Genomic DNA, 17,020 nt, shown 5'->3' on the forward strand with positions numbered 1-17,020 from the left:
CGGATATGAAACAGGATGTGAATGACATGCTTAGCGAAGCACCCAGCACGTTCTAGGTGTCCCCGCCTGGTGACGGACACTGCCACCCTTACTCCTTCAGGCGAGCACACCCACCGGCCAGCTTCACTGCCCCTTGTCAAGGTGGGGTTGGGGCCAGAGGGTCTCTCTTCAACCTGCTTCAGGAACGATTTCATAAATCCTATCTCCTGATTTGTTTGGCTCCTGAGATAATCTCTGTTTTAACATCATTTCTTAAAAGTTAACTCTACTGGACTCTACTGATTTCACCTCTACTCTTAGGAGACTCAGGACACACCCTGCCTTTCTGTACTTTCCCTCCGGAGTTCACGCGGTTCCACTTTGCAGTCCCATCAGTGCTATCGTCATGACAATGGGCAACACCGTGCGAAGTACCTGGAGTGGAAAGAGCACTAGGCTAGAAGTCTGAATCCTTTCAGTCTCTCACTGGGTGAACTCTGCCCGCCTAGTTTCTTAAAATGCCACTTATTAAACTGCTTTTATCTCATCAATCAATAATCTGGCAAGCAAGAAGATAAAAGTCACAGTTAGACCACTCTCAAAACTAAATCGTACAAATAAAATCCCAGGTAGTGTCCTAGGTGTGAAACGCAGGAGACAGAGGGCCGTGTGGATGCCACAACTGGAAGTGGAGAGCAGGCTGTCGGTCCCCGGGGATGGAGTGGGTAGGAATTTCCACTGCTTTTCCCAGAGAGAGGGCGGTGCCCAGGGGAGGGCAGGCCCCACAACGAGGCCTCTGTACTTGCGAGCGCTTCAGGACAAGAGGCCGTCTTTTCTCTTGCTGCTTTGTGGCTTGGAAATCCCAGCTAGTGATGACTTTATAGGTTCATACGGTCTAGACAAGAGGGTTGCTCCTTGGTGAAACTGGTCCTCGGGGAGGTTACTGGGCAAATTCCCACACAACTAATTACCATCGCGAAGGGCAGGCTCCCAGAGGGCTCTAGGCTTTGGCAGGGGCTGCCGTTGGCAAGCCCGCACTCCCCTGTGTCGCAAACCACGGTGATTTTCTTCCCCAGCCAAACAAGGGCAGGACAGGGGACCAGGAGCGCTAGCGACAGATATCAGCTCAAGATGATCCGGGGAACAGAGCTGGAGGCTGCCCCCACTCTGAGAGGGCCGAGCCCCCCAGGAAGGACGACACCCCGAACACCTTGTCTCACGTCCCCTCCCCACGTGGAGGTGCCAGCTTCTCAGGGGGGCAGGGCCCGAGGGCGCACAGATGCGCGGTCTCAGCTGGGCCTGGGGCAAGATGCCTCCGAAACTCTGAGACCCGCGGCGCTGAGACCCAGGGGAGCTCGCGGCTATTTTCACCTCCGGCTCACGGGCCGGGAGAAGTAGGTGGCTACGTGCCCCCACCACACTTGGAAGAAATAATTTTCACCAACCATAGGACAGAGCCGAGAGAAAACGCCTGGGTAGAAAGCCTAGGATTCTGGCAGCTCCCTCTCCGGGACGGAACAATAGCCTCCCATGGGGGGAAGTCAGGGCCCGCACCCCCGAGTTTCACATCCAAATGCCAAACAGGCTCGGGCAGGAGATCATCTCCAGAAGCCCCTGCGACCGCACCTGCCCCCCGAGGCTGCCTTCTTGTCTCCCTGTGTTGCTCTCGAACCTGGCACAGAGAAAGAGGGGTTTCTCACCGCATCTTAGCTGTTGGGACAGTTTCTTCTCTTTCCCACTGCGTTCCTGGGGGTTTAGACTATCTCCTCCCCTCTTTTACTACCTTCTGATGGACCTAGTGATGGTCTTGCACGCTAAGCGCTCAGTGCCTAAGATAAATAGCTAATCCTTGTGGTTAAGCTCTAGTGAGGGACCTTGTGCTCATCCTGGGGATGGGGAGTCTGGGGACATTCCCGAGTCTGCAGGCCCAGGAGAAACTGTGTGGCTCTGGTTTAATGAGGTCTCGTGAATGGAGAACTGTGAAATAACACAGCCGATTATGAAACACACTCAGTATCTTCCCGTGGCCGCAGGGTGACTCAGGGGAAAAGCACTGGAGTGGGAATCAGGAAGCCTGGACTTTGGTACTGTTTCGACCCATTCTGGCTACATGACCTTGGGCTTGACCCTACACCTGTATGAAGGAGTGAGTCCAGATCACTGGCTTTCATATTTCCTGACCATGAGCCAGTAAAAAAGTAACATTTTCTATCACAACTCAGAAAATCACAAATACACATGCACGCAAAACTAAGTTTCCCCAGACAATGCTTATCTTTACCAAGCCTGAAGCGCCCGTGTTCTACTTCTCTTATAAAAACGCTGGTCACAATGACACATCACGGCAGCCAGGATGACCTCTACCTAGGCCTGACGCTCTTGGCTCTGTTGTGTTCCTCCTTTGCTTTCCTGGATCGGAAGGACTCTGGAGCAGTAATACGCCTCCTAAAATCAGGGGTGCTAAGAAATGACAACTTACATAATAAATCCATGTATCGCCCACCTGCTCCTCTTCCAAGAGGCAGCTGCTCTCTCATCTCTGTCATTTGAAAGTGGGCGGTACGTGGACTGGCCCCTCCCATCCAAGTCATGAACCTCTGTCCTTTCCAGGCAACACAATGGTCTGAGGCCTCCCTAGTCTTAAGAGAATTACTTCTACCAATTTGTCTTGGTCAGTCTCCCATTTTTGGAATATTCTAAAGACATCTGCACTGAACACAAAAGACCATGAAGATGTAGAGGTTACAGCAATACCACTGCTCTGTCACTGAATAAATTGAGGCCATTCAGAGTTCTCCACTTCATACTCACACTCACGATAGTCTCACGCTGACCTTGGTCCCCTGGGCCAAGCCGGAGGGTAAGACACACCTCTGAGAACCTGATTTACCCTCTGTGTGTTCCCCATATCTCCACGATCTCTTTCCTGAGGGGTTTCAAGGGACCACACTCCCTGGTGGCTGAGTTCATCTAGCATCAAGGGCAGGGTTCACGGCCCCAGGATGCAGCCAAGGGAACTGGCTTATCTGGGAATGAAACCTAACCTCAGACGTATTAACACCGTGACTTCAGACTTACTAACACCATGCTCTGGTCACCTGAGAGAGCTTCATGTCATGGCGCTTGGGGTGGCGAGCCCCATGAACAAAGAGGAAAGATGACTCGCTAGGGCCTCAAAGAACTGGCGCGCGGAACTGACTCCGTAGCATCTTTCTCTGGCAATGAGAAGAATCAGTAATAACCATTAATTGGGCTCCTAAGTAACAATGGGGTTTAGAAGGTTAATAAATTCAGGCCTCTCAGAACGCCTTCTCAACAGGGACCTGATATCTCTGAAGAAGCCACAGGCTGCCATCTTCCGGAAGATGACAAATGAGGCCAAATGTTCTGGGAAAATACCATACACTTCTCAGTCTGCCCTCTTTCCAAAATATGCCAGAAAACACAGAGTGTGTGAACAGAAACTCTAGGCGGCTCTCAGATGCTATCTGTAAGAGGCACAACGCCATGAGGATGCAGCGACGTCACGGTGGCATCACCTCCTTGCCTGACGGAACGGAAAGGACAGCGTTCATCAGTCTGCCTCCTTCAGAGCTTTAGCTGAAAGGGCTCCCACGCGGCGCAGGCCGAACTTTCTCGTCTTGGCAAGACTCCCTCTTCCAACGATGCTGGGAAACAGATCTTTGTCGAGAAGCAAAGGAAGGAGGGGGAAAATCCTTTTTGGAATATTACTCATTCATTTTAGGAAACACAGCCCTATAGGTTATTTACAAATGTGTTAACCTGGATTCTATTAAACTTGTAATTTGCTGTTTACTCGCCAAGGACCATGTATTAGTGACCAAGGGTGTATTTGTGTGTCTGTAATGACACTCATTATATAGTTATTCCAGAAACTCTGACTTATTAAAAATTTTTTTTTTAAATCCCAAATTTTATATTTGCAGTTACTTCATAATTTTAATTTTATGGTTTCAGTTTCCAAAAGGGGCTTATTCATCTGCTAGGGACCTCCCCCCCCCGCCCGAGGCTGAGGTGTGGGCCCACAGGTGGCGGAAGGTCCCTCTCTGGCCCGTCACAGCCAACGCCGAGCCTGGGCCCTTGGCAGCTCGCTCGCAACAGAGGGGCAACGTTTCCATTTTCTGCTTTTAAAAGTTAATCATTTGTCAAGTTTTGTTAGTCTTAAGAAAATAATTTTCCTTTAGGTACCACATAGCCTATTCTAAATGACACACCTACATTACCGAAACCAAGTGGCTTTAATTAAACACTTTTTTCAAAGACTGTTCATTCTCATGGCAGTGAAACTGTTCACTGTGGTGGAGTCGCTGCCAAAATTCACCTCGTTGGGCGACTTTCAACACAATAATGGTTTAGAACTTGGTGTAATATTAGAAAGTGAGCACTTAAGGGGACGGTTTGGGGGCTTATTTAAGTACAGGATCATGATCATGTCCCCCAAACATCACCCTATATCAACTGCCCGGCATTGGTCCCCATAATTGCTGGTGCATTAGAGTGCAGCCTGGCAGACAGGGCCCGGAAAAGAAAAGCCAATGGACTGGGCCTGCCCAGGTCCCTCACCCCTGGATTGAAGATTCTATGCAACTGTTTTCCAAACACTGTGGCCAGAACTTTGACGATACAGTTACAGCATATCTTAGAGAGCTCGAAATCACTCAATGGAAAGCACCATTTTCACTATTTGCTATGAGAGAAATATGCTTTACATGTATTTTTTCTTATTTGAAAATTATGGTCATTTTGGAAAAAAAAAAGCATCTATTTGAAAACTAAAAATTCCCCCCAGACCCAGGCTACAAAGAGACATCTCAGCTAGTAGACAATGGCAGGCACTATCTAGCTACTCTACCCCAAATTATCTCAACAAGAGGAAAAGCGGTTTCCCTGAGCATGACTTGCTCTCGGGCCTGTAACCACCTGGAGCACCTTGGCTGCCTTTTCTGCCTTAGGAAAAAAAAGTGGGGTGCACAGGTAGAAAAGACAGCACACTGTGGCATTATGAAATGTCAAATTCCAGTTGTTCCCCAATTAGTTTTAGTTTCTTGGGGGTGATTTTCTATGTGTATTTCCATAGCAAAGAGAGCATGAGGTTTAAAAAAATTACTTATTCAGCCAGTGGAGTATGAAACACATCTTTGATCTGATGAGATCATGAAGACTTGTTGCTGGTTCGATGAATAGATATTAAGCGAATTTGACGGCTCAGCCAGCAACCCTTCTGTCCCTGGCACCAGGAAGGTCCCGGCAGCCTGGCCTGTCTCTCCCTTCCTGTCACATACTACCACTTCCTTTCTAATGCATTTCCAAGAAGTCTGAACAAGGCCTTGGGACAGAAGCCGGGAGATTCTGTACCTCGACTGTCTTTTCAGCAAGAACAAATGAGCTCAGAGCTCATTTCCATTTTCGTGAATACTGTGCAGCTGGGGGTGCCTGGGGATCATTTCATTGCTAAAACTGGACCCACATGGAAAAGACATTAAATAAGTTTGCTGCCCTGATACCCACGAAGATGAAAGGGCTCCTCTGATTTTCATACGCTGGGTTGCAGAGGGGAGGGAACGGGAAAAGGTTCTTGGGAGACGCACACACTTGGTCCAGGTCCGAGTCCAGCAGGTGTTAAATCTCCACCCCTGCGCAGCCAGCAGAGGTGTGCGGGGTCCCGCGCGTCTGTGTGTGTTTGCAGCGGAGTCTGCACCGTTTCCCAGGCTTACTTTAGGCTGCTCCCTTTAGCGCTCACATGCAGGGTCTGGTACTTGCTTTCAAAGGAAAATTACTGAGAAGTGTGTGCACTGATGGGAGCTGGCGCACAAGTGAGCGCCGGGCCTTGGCTTAAAGAGACCACATTCCTTTTTTTGGAGGGGTGTGAGCAGCGCCATCTTCGCGTGTGCCCTTTAAAATAACTTTATCTTGTGATGGTTCTTGATAGTTTTTTGGCCAGTGCAGAGACCCCTGCTGGGACACACACAAAAAAGCAACAACGATCCGTGGAAGGCTAAAGCCTGGCCATGCACCGTGTTTCCAGGACCAGGTGAAATATGATGGGAAAGACCTTCGAGGTTCCTTGTGGGAATTCCTAACAGTGGGCTCATTATTTTTACTGAGTTTGATGAAACAATAACAGTGAATAGTATAAATGGAATTTAAATTTATAACTACTGTAAATGTAAATGGTCAAGCATTGCTAAAATGGTAGACCTCGAAAATATTTTCATTAGAAGATAAATTACTGATAGTGCATATATTGAATCCAAAGATAAGCTGCTATCAAGTGGCTGCCTATTACAGAAACTGTGCTCTACATGGACTGAAAATGAGCAGCTTTCATTTTAAAATTCTCCACATCATGAAGCACTCTCTGTATTTTGGACACTGGAAGACCCGCATGCTATGACTTTCTATCAGAAACATTTTCAGTCATTAACCAAATTCTAACTGGGACCTAAGACCCAGTGTTGGGCACTTGGTGTTTCTTCCTTTTGTTCTTTCTTCCTCTCCTCTCTCTCTCATGTGTTGCAATTGTTTTATGTGACTTCACGGCTATTTCCTGCGTGTTCCTAAGCTAAGAAAGCGGACACTAAATAATTCCGTTTACTGTCTTTCTTTAATGGAGAGGAAATTCCAGGGATGTGCCCACTCTAACTATGGCATTTATTTATTTCCTTTGTTCTTAAATGACTGTTTACAGCAGAGGAAATGTATTTGCCCGGTCAAGGACTGGGTGGAAGTGTGGGCTCCGGCCCCTCATCTCTGCCTGGGCCACCAATTCCCTCTTTCCAACTGAGGTGGATACATACAGTACAATGCACAGATCTTATCTGTATAATTTGATGGTCTGATCAACGTATACCTCTGTCTAACCAACACCTCAATCAGGATCTGGAATACAGTTCTCACTCGGGAAGTCCTCTTGTGTAGCCCCCCTCCCCTTGAGTCGACGGCTGTTCTGATTTCTGTCGTCACAGGTCAGTTAGCCCGTACTGGAACTTCATATGTACTCTTTCCTGTCTGGCTTCTTTCACTCAGCATCACGTTTTTGAGATTCAGCCCTTTTTTTGAGTATTAGTACTTTGTTCCTTTTTATTGCGAAAGGGTGTTCCGTTGTATGGCTAGATCACAATTTGTTTATCCATGCAGCGGCAGACGGACTACTTAGTAGGGTGGGCTACTTGCATAGACCTGCTCTTACATCCCTGTCCCTGTCTCAGAGCAGCCCTGAGGATACTTGCCTCCCTGTGAAGAGTAGACTGTCCTCCAGGCTGCTCTGAGGGGAGAGGACATCAGACGACACTGTCCCTTCTTCCAGCTCAGGAGGCCGCAACCCACAGGGGTCATATGGCTTCTTCAGGGCCCCCAAACCAAAGTGACGTTGGCCTGGTAATTCCACTCAGGTATTGACCTGGCAGGAATGAAACCATATGTCCACTAAAGCCAAGTACAAGGGCGCAAGGCCACCTATCTCTCAAGCAGCGGAACCAAGATCTGAATCCAGATCCCGCCCAGGCCAAAGGCTCTCGCCACTTGACCTCCAGGCTCCCCAGTGCTGGAAGGTGGCCCAGAAAACTCCAGATTTACATTTCCCCCTTTGTCAGCAACATGTCCAGAGCTGCTTACCACTTCCGTCAGCCGGCATTCCCTAATGATCACGGGCCGGGCTATAAACCTGTTTGTCCCGCACCACTTCCCCACTGCTCTCGTCTCGCCTCTTCCCACTCCCTCTGAGTTTACATTTGCCTTCCAAGACCTAGACGGTTTCTGGGTGCGAATATGCCGCTGACAACCGCACTGAAACCGCACAGAGGGAGTGACCCCGGGTCTCTGTCTCGCCTTCCTAATCACCCATGCTGGCAATTTAGTCCATCCGTGTGCACGTCACATTCGTGAAGTGTCTGTCCTACACTTGTACAACCTGCTTCCACCGAGAGATGTACATTCTAATCTGCAAGGATCAGAGGAAAGCTTCCTGCTTTTCTGTGCCCCTGACACCTGGCACAGTGCCTCTGACAAAATAGATGCTCGACAAATTATGTCGAAGGAAAAGCTGCCCAATCCTGGTGTTGGGGAAAACAGTGGCAACTCCAGCTGGGAACCACACGGACTTAGGCAAGCTAGCACTGAAACGGACCTCAATTTCTTTAAAATGAGGTTAACAATAACGCTTGCCCTATGTCCCATTAGTGTCAATAAGGATCAGATTAGATGGTGAATGTGAATGCTCTTGTGCACTATAAAGTGCTAAAATCTATTATTATTATATTACAAATTAGCATTGATTTGATTGATTTGAAAAGAGTACATAGGAAATTCCAGTCCAAAAAACATTTTGTTTGGGAAGCTCTCTTATAAGTGGTGTCGCTGGGAAAAAGCAATTGAAATACTTTTTCGTTGTTGCCATCCTCGCTGGACCAACGCTCTGAGCAGCAAGGGGAGATTAGAAATAAGCAGCCCCTACTACATGCGGTGGGGAAGGAAGCGGGATTAGGCACCGGATGCTCGGGAAGCGGGATAAAGGTTTTACAAGTCAATCAACAAAGAAGATGAACCGACAGTGATCAGGACAAAGTAGGATGTAAACAAACAAGCAAACAAGCCACAGGCCAGGAAAGGGTGTGCTCGAGCCCTAACCCCAGCCAGATAACTCAGCAACTCCCGAAAAGGGAAACATAAATCCAGGCCGGCGCTGGAACAGGAAAGTCTCAGGAATGTTTCTTGGGCATCACGCACGCAGACCCTTCAACTCTTTAGGGCAGAGCCTGCTAGAAATATCAAACCGCGGCCTCAGGAATCCATCGCTAGGTCACGCAAGCCAGTCAGGCGGAAACACTTTGCTTTGCTCGTTTCCCACCATGGGACAGGGTGGGGCTGATCTCTCTGGGACTTTTTCCTATTTCATGCTCTTCTTTTGGGTGAGTGGGGGGAGGTATGTTATTTTAGACCTTACCTTAGTTTATCTTTTTTCTGAGATTTTCTGCCTTTATTATGCCTATTTAAGTTTAATTTGCTTTCTAAAAATAAAGGCGTGGGGGTGGAGGTGGGGGAGTTACTTTATCTCTGTTCAGCCGGAGCTTCTAAATGTCAGCATAATTCTGTCAGTTCTGCAAGTCTGTGTTGCACAGTCATTTCCAGGGAAAATTTACTCTTTTTAATGACTTGCTGTATATCAGTAACTCCTGAAAATTTAAAATCCTTATAATTTGAATAACTTATTCAAATTTCATGGCAAAAGCCATGAAAGAATGTTAAAGGTCTACTATAAAAGCTAAATAGCAGGAGACCCAGGAATATGAAGTGAAATAACACAATGTAGAACCTTAAATTATGCATTAATGGATATAATCTGTTACTTCATGGTTATTATAAGTAGCCTAAACAAAAAAGCAAACCAAAAAAATGGTTTAATTTCCTTGGGTGTGTTTCTCTCGTTTAATACTTGAATTTTTTCCCCCTGAGTCAGCCAAAATATATATACAAATATTTTCCAGGAGAGACTATGCAACGCTATTATAACCCGAAACCCAGCCAACTCTTTCCATGGCTTCTCCATTAAGACACAAGCGAGCATCTGTTCAGCCCCCTTGGACTCATTTCCGAGTCTAAGCGAGTGGCTACACTAACCTTTCTCCGGGCCAGGTGGAAATAGGTTAACTCAAGCAGGAAAGCGCACAGCTATGACAACTGGATGGGTCACATTTTAAAGCAGCGGTCTCCCAACCCTGGCTATAGGTGAGAATTACTTCTTAACCCGAGAGAACTTTTAAAAACTCCCCACGCCCAAGTCCTGCCCGCCAACCAAATCACAGTCTCGGGGTAGAGCCCAGGCAAAGGGTTTAAACACCCTCTGGGTGGTTTCCATCTTCAGCCTGATCGAGAGTCGCTCTTTTAAGAGCGTTAGTGGGCAAATATGGGGACAGGAAAAAAAGAAATTACTTTCTTAACTAAGCAATAGGCACTAATAACCCAAACAATCAGCTGGCTAAAGGCCCTTCCTAGAGGATGATCTCATTGCCTCCCTCCGGCCTCCACCCTGGAAGTCAGTTAAATTAATCCGAAAGAAAGAAATTGATTAAATTCTCTGTTTTGGAGGGGGGTCAGAGTCACCCTGTATCTTCCGGTTATATGGACTAAAAAAGTAATACAGGCTCATTTAGATAATAGGAAAAATGGAAAGAAGAGTATCCATCTTCTCATCACATTAAAGTAACCACAGTTAACTTTTGGGGGGTAAAAAACTAAGACTGGGATCATACTGCACATGTAGTTTTATAACCTGATATTGTCATTACAAGGTGACCGTTGTAGGGCTGCGGAGCGACCCGTTGTTTGCAGTGGCCATTATTTATTCATCGGTGATTGATTTTTTAGGCATATTTGTAGACATAGGACCACGATCCCTTGAACTACAAACCGAGTGAGATTAACCTGAGAGATAAAATGAAAAGAGAGTGGAATAGCGGTAAAGGGGGGCGTGGGGAAGCCCTCAATCACGGGGAGCATTTGCTACTTTCACTGGTATAGACACTCTCCCCATGGCCGTTTTCAAGAGAATCCTTTAACTGGTTTGCAAACCTGAATATTTAACAGTTGGCTCTGTGGAGCCAGCCCCAGCTCACCCTTGACAAAGACCCTGCCTAAACCGAACTGGCAAGCTCTCCGGCTCCGACAGGCTGTTTGTCAGAACAGCGCCAGTGTCCCAACGTGTGGAACTTGGAGTTGTCAGCTTAGCACTTGGGCGGCCAGAGGACTGATGGCCCGATAGTTTTTAAAAAGGTAGGGATGTGGAGGGAGAGAGTGACTACACTGGAAAGACTACCTATTTTGAACAGGTGAACACCGGGCTTGGTGCAACTTAACCTTATTAAGCTTCTATTTTTTAATCTGATTATGAGAGTAACAGCGTCGTCTCAGTGGGGCTGGTGTGAGGATTAGAAATGACATCATACATGAAGAATTCAGTACGTACAGACTACAACACTCTACAAATGCTGGCTTCCGCTCCTCTTCGTGAGTATAGGCCAGATAGGAGAAAGGCATGAATTGTTCTAACTCTTTATTTTCAGGAAATTTAATTACGTTTATCTTTAAATTCTCTATCTTGATGATCTAAGTCAGGGGTTGGCAAGCCATGGCCTGTGGGCCTAATCAGGCCTGCTTTTGTAAATAAAGTTGTACCAAAACGTTGAGTTTTAATGGAACACACTGTGCCCATTTGTGTGTGTAATTCTATAGCTGAATAGCTGAAACAGAGACCTGTGGCCCGCAAAGCATGAAGTATTTACCATCTGGTCCTTTACAGAGAGTTTGCTGGCCACAATTTTAACCGTTCTAACCTTTGCTTAAGTGAATACTTTAAAAAAAAAAAAAAATATATATATATATATATATATATATATATATATATATATATATATATATTAAAAGGGAACCAAACAAATAAGGAGGGGAAATGAAAAAGATGAGATGAGAAGATTCTCCTAGGATTTAGAAATTCCAAAATACATCTTGGTTCCCAGAACACCTAAGCAACACCCGAGACTCCAGGATGAAGCCGAGCTCTGATCCAGCCTCGTCAAGACAGTAACCTGCAAAGAATATTCTGCAAATGAAACGTTCCACAAGATGACTGACTTCGGGACCAGGAATGTGCCTTGAATATGGAACTTGGGAGCGTGAATTTAGAAGGCAGGAACACGTAATATTATTTATAACCTGGCAGCGAAAGTGACCGAAACCACATTAGTCAGACAAAATAAGCTGATCTCTCTAACTACAGGTAAAATAACATTTCCAACATTGAAAAATGTACACAATCAGAACTGCACAGGGTAGGGGTTTAAGAAACCATTTCCCCTGCTAATTTTTGATGTTTACATGGAACATTCTTCAAGCAGCAAATAACTTACCAATGATCTTGACAGATTGAAAATGATACATCTTTACCACAACATAAATTAATCCTCTCGGTGGGAAATGGCTAAAATAGGCAAGGTGTCAGAAACATTTCTTTACGTCTGAAGGAAAGGAAATGAATGATCCCATTTCTTCCAAACATTCTTACATGAAAAATAATAAACTCTCACTTTTAAACTGTCTTGATTTTCCTGGGGTTCTAGGGTACCTTACTAACCGAGGCAGCCACGGTTACCTGGCCACGAATCAGTCAATATTAGATCAGGTATAAAACACACCCAGCTGCAAAACTGCCCCCTTAATTCATATTCTGTATCAATAAATATTCACAGAAATACTCAGAAAAGATGATCACAGAATTACATTCTCACAGCATGCCTTAGATTCACACAGTAAATGTCACACAAAGATGCTGGACAGTAAATCTTCAGAGAATAAATAACATACAAGGGGAGCATGGTGGCCGATCTGAGGAAATGGACAAGCGCCCGGCACAAATGAATCCACTCATCCTCTATGGAAGAATGACCCTGGTCTGTTCCCGAAGCCACCAGCTGGACTCCAGGGCGCAGAGAGGAGCTTCTGCTGCACGCAGGCTGCACACGTGGGCCAGCACATCTGACCCTCACATGGGCGCCTCTGCAACAGGCGTTACTGGAAACTCCTGAAGGGAGTTCAGGTAGGAACTCCGGTCCGTCTGCCTCCTACCCCTCTCCCGTTTTCACGATGCCCAATCCTGACAGAACACAGGGTGTCTGTCAACCACGAGGTGCCCCTAGAGAGAGAGGTGCCATCACTAGAGCCAATGAAGTTTGGGAAATTTACTAAATCAACCCCCTTAGACAATAACAATGGATGTGAAGGCCCCGCATTAAGGAAATCGGATTACTTTTGTTCAACCCCTCCCCAAACTCATTAGGGAACTCCTTTCCCCAGCTGCTCCTCCTGCCCCTCCTTACCGACTCGCCCCCCACTCATCTTTCACGGGGAGCCGTGCCTGGTGGGGCCCGACTCCCCTCTGGATGCTCTCACACCTCTGAGTTCCCTCATGGGGCACTCGTCATGGTTAAATGTCATGCCTTTTGGGGCATTTATTTGGTTAATGCCTGTCTATACTCCAACCGGGCAGAAGGAAGATACAGTCCCTGCTCCTCCGATGGGAAAAGAGGAGGGGCCTTTCCAGCTTCTTTCTACCGTGTTGACTCGCTGACTCGCTGGATCTCTGAGCCGGGAGAAGGGCCTGCGTACGCTCGGCTGCGGGCCAGGGGCGAGCTGGGCTGCGCGCCCTCCGGTAAACTCAGAGGGTAATTTGGGAGATAAGTTAAACCCAGGGAAGACACACAAAGAAGCCCCAGGGCTACAAATCCAAGTTCCATCTGTCGTTTAGCTTTCTGCCCTAATAAACTTGAGTTTGATCTTCACCTCTGGCTGGTTTTATTTTTCGTTCCTTGCACTTTGGGGAGGCGAAGGCGAGTGTGTGCTTGTGGGGCCCCTAGGACGCCTGCATCTTCCACGAGGCCTAAGCTCTTCAGGGCAGGGCCGGGGTCCCCTCTGGCTCACTATGTGGCTCGGTGCCTGGCACGTAGGAGGCGCTCTAAATGTTTTTAGAGTAATCATTTTATTAGGGGAAATATCTTAAAGCAGCAAAAACTGGGAGACTGGTATCCTGAACCCCTGTGTCCTCACTGCCCAAGTTCAACAATAATCCACACAGGGCCACCTTGTTCCATCTACTCTCCCATCTGAGCAAAATCCACAACATTGCGTCGCCTCACACACCATAAACGGCAAGGGCTTGAAATGTATCTATAAATCCATGACCGCATACATATTATAAACAGCAGTTCACAAATATCTCTTCAATCATAAATAGATGAATGAATCAACAGACTCTGCATGGACCAGGACAGGGTCACACAGGTGGGGCTGAATCACCGCCTGCCTGTGGCCCCAGCACACGCACACACGCACACACACGCACTCACACGCCCCCAGCCCCCACTCACCCGTTGGGGTGCTGCTGCGGAAAGACGAGGAGGGGGTGATGGGCGGGGTCACAGGGGGAGTAAGGCTTCCACTGCTGTGGCGGGGTGGCGTGGACACATTCCCCCGCGTCACGGAGCTGGACAAGGTCAGCGAGAGCTTCGGCTGGATCTTCTTCTTGAGGGACTCCTGCTCTCGGCGGGCAGCGTCCGTCATGAACCTGCAGGGACAGCGGCAGGTGAGTGACCGGGCCACCTACGGAGCAGGACTTACGACAATGACCCCAACTCTGACAAATGCCCCCCTCCTGGGAAAGGGGCTTGTTCGCAGGTCTGTCCCAGTCTCAAAACTCACAACAGAATCCCTTTTCCTACACGATGAAATCAGCCTTCTAGCTGGTTGGTCTGAGGGTCCTCAAGGTCAGGTCCATTTTCCCCCAGGCGAACCCTCCGTGTGGGAAACCCACGCACGGATGCCACCCACACCCACGGCAGCGCGTCAAATACAAGACTTGTCCACTCTCCCTTCCAACCCGCGGAGAGCCCGCCCGTCCTCAAAGCCCCCGCCCATCCCCGGGGAGAGCGGCCTTAGGAAAACCCGGGTTCTTTGTGCATGACTCCGGGTTCTCACATTGTCGTTTGGGTTTTCACAGTTTTCTTGGCTGACTGAAGGTCTTGTGTCCCCAGCCCCCAGCTGAAAGGAAAGGACTGACGCCCCTACCGTCGTTGCTAGCACCCTGCCGAGCCCATTTCAGGGAACATTTACGAGATGACTGAGTCAGCCGGCCCAAGCAGGCTCAAGAGGAAGGGACAGGAGCAGTTCGAGGAGGAAGGTCGCCCCTAAGGATCCGTTTGGGTTGCAACTTTATTATTCAGAAAGGTAAAGGTGACTTTTCCTGAGAATTTCATCTTGGAACTTCAAAAATACTTTTTTTTTGTTTTAAGAAAAATGTTTTTTTTAAGTTGATTTTTTAGAGAAAGAGGAAGGGAGAGGGAGCAAGAGAGAGAAACATCCATGAGAGACAAACATCACTGATGGGCTGCCTCCTGCACGCCTCCTACTGGGGATCGAGCCTGGAACCCAGGCATGTGCCCTGACCGGGAATCGAACCAGTGACCTCTTGGTTTAATAGGTGGACGCTTAACCACTGAGCTACACCACCGGGCTCAAAAGTATTCTTTCAACATGTCTTTGAGGTTAGTAATATTCAAACTTTGCTCTTTCCTCTCTGTATAATCTAACATTTCATAAATTCATGGAACATAAGATTCAAAACTGTGAAACATCTCCTACCTAAAGAGCAAATGCCTCTTTTGTATTATCGGCAGACTTTGTCAGCTGGGTTTTGGAAACTGCGATGGAAATCCTAGTGAATTGAGCGTTTGAAAGCGTTCAGGTAATAAAACAGGCACCTGCCCAGGCTAAAAACAGAGCATAAACACGCCCCTCCAGGCCTCCGTGTACCCTGCCTCCCTCCATCAACCGTGTTTTGATCATTTTAATTCATCTTAAATTCCATTGCGGCTTAAACACGCTGCTTCACTCGACCCATTTCCGTTCTGCTGACAACACTCCTCAGCGCTTGTCCTCACCGGGCTCTGAACTCTGGGACGTCAACTGATAGTTCCAGGCCCTGGTGAAAGCTGAGAGTCGATCAAACACCCAATGAAACAATATTACAATACTGTTAGCGTGTCTTAAAACGTCGAGTTTTATACTTGGAACACGAATGGCACATTTCGCGAACGGCTCCCGCAATGCAATCTAGATATATAAACGGGATTTTATATGTGGAGCTGAGCTGCAGTAAAAGCTGCACGCTTTGCCTTGAGCCCTGAGGTTTGGTGCTACAGGATGGTGATGATTTGAAGGAAAGGCACAATGCAAAGCAGGATTGTTTGCACCCGACAGCCCTGGGTACTTGTTTCTTTTTAGATGGCTCTACTGCTCTTAAAACTGCCTTTTTATCCCCTCTTCATAAACGTCTACTCAGAATATGGGCTCTTGGAGAAAAGCAAGGAACTTGTGCTTTCTTTTATTTTTCTACTAACGGCTGGTGTTGAACTTCCTAAATTGGGGTTAGCAGTGTGGGCGAAACCACAGGCTACGGGGCAGGCTTCTTCCAGGAAGACCAGCTGTTCTCAGTGTAGGCAGTTCAAGCTGGTGCTTCAAACAGCGAAATAAACACAGATGTGCTGTGGGGTAGAATGGAAACCCTACCTACTGCATTTTGGTGAAGAGTATGGGACTCAGAGGGGCCAGGGTTCAAGTCCTGACTACGTGACTGAGGCAAGCTGAGGAACCTCTTCAAACCTCAGCTTTATTTTCTGTGAAATGGGACTAATAATTGAAGGTAAAGGTTTAACACACATCTTTTCCCTTTCTGCAGGAGAATCTGATCTTTGGTTAATTCAGGTAATCTGCTAAGATGGCATGTCAACTGTGCTAATAGGCAACACTCTCCATGAAGACTGGCCCCGGACTGGTAAATCACACCTAGACTGGGGGAATGAGAAATCCACGCACACTGATAGGAAGACGGAGCCTCGGGCCTCCCGAGCGTGGTCATCTGGTCCCCAGACACATCCCCGGGGCGTGGAGAACTCTCTCCCCTCTTGCACCAGGGCAGCTCCCATCCCGGCCCCGAGAGTCACGGAAAGTGTCAAACTCTTGTCAAATGTGGGGCAGGGTCCCTCCATGTCTTCTCTCACTCTGGTTAAAAAGTATCAATAGCTCATGCTTTTTACTGTAAAATACATATTCTCCTACAGCACAGATACTTGAAACAACTATAAACAACTGCCACACACATACGCCATCCCCCGCCTTTCCCTCCACGTGCACTTGCTCGGCTGTGGATTGGCGGTCTGTTCTGTGGACGGCGGTCTGTTCTGTGGACGGCGGTCTATTCTGTGGGCAGCGGTCTATTTTGTGGACGGCGATCTATTCTGTGGACGGCGGTCTACTTTTGCCCTGTGTCTTTCCAGCCATGAGAAAGAGGCACCACCACGTGAAAAGCATTCAATGTGAAACTCATAAAGCACCTCCAGCCTTTCTCTCCTGCACTGGTGGGTGTGGACCTGCAGCTACCCCCATAAATCGTGGCGACCTTGCCCTACCACGATCCACT

General features: G+C 47.7%; 1 protein-coding gene across 3 annotated transcripts in view; it reads right to left on the reverse strand.

The window, feature by feature from the left end:
* JAZF1 (JAZF zinc finger 1) overlaps window positions 1-17,020 on the reverse strand; it is a 276,597-nt gene that overhangs the window by 22,305 nt on the left and 237,272 nt on the right. For all 3 annotated transcript variants that reach the window (XM_081146683.1, XM_081146681.1, XM_081146682.1), the window contains one exon: window positions 13,914-14,110. In XM_081146683.1, the coding sequence (XP_081002809.1) occupies window positions 13,914-14,106 (193 nt within the window). In that variant the 5' untranslated portion in view covers window positions 14,107-14,110. The remainder of the gene's footprint in view (window positions 1-13,913; window positions 14,111-17,020) is intronic.

Source organism: Miniopterus schreibersii (genome assembly GCF_964146895.1).
Source record: "Miniopterus schreibersii genome assembly, chromosome: 9".
Classification (NCBI taxonomy): domain Eukaryota; kingdom Metazoa; phylum Chordata; class Mammalia; order Chiroptera; family Miniopteridae; genus Miniopterus; species Miniopterus schreibersii.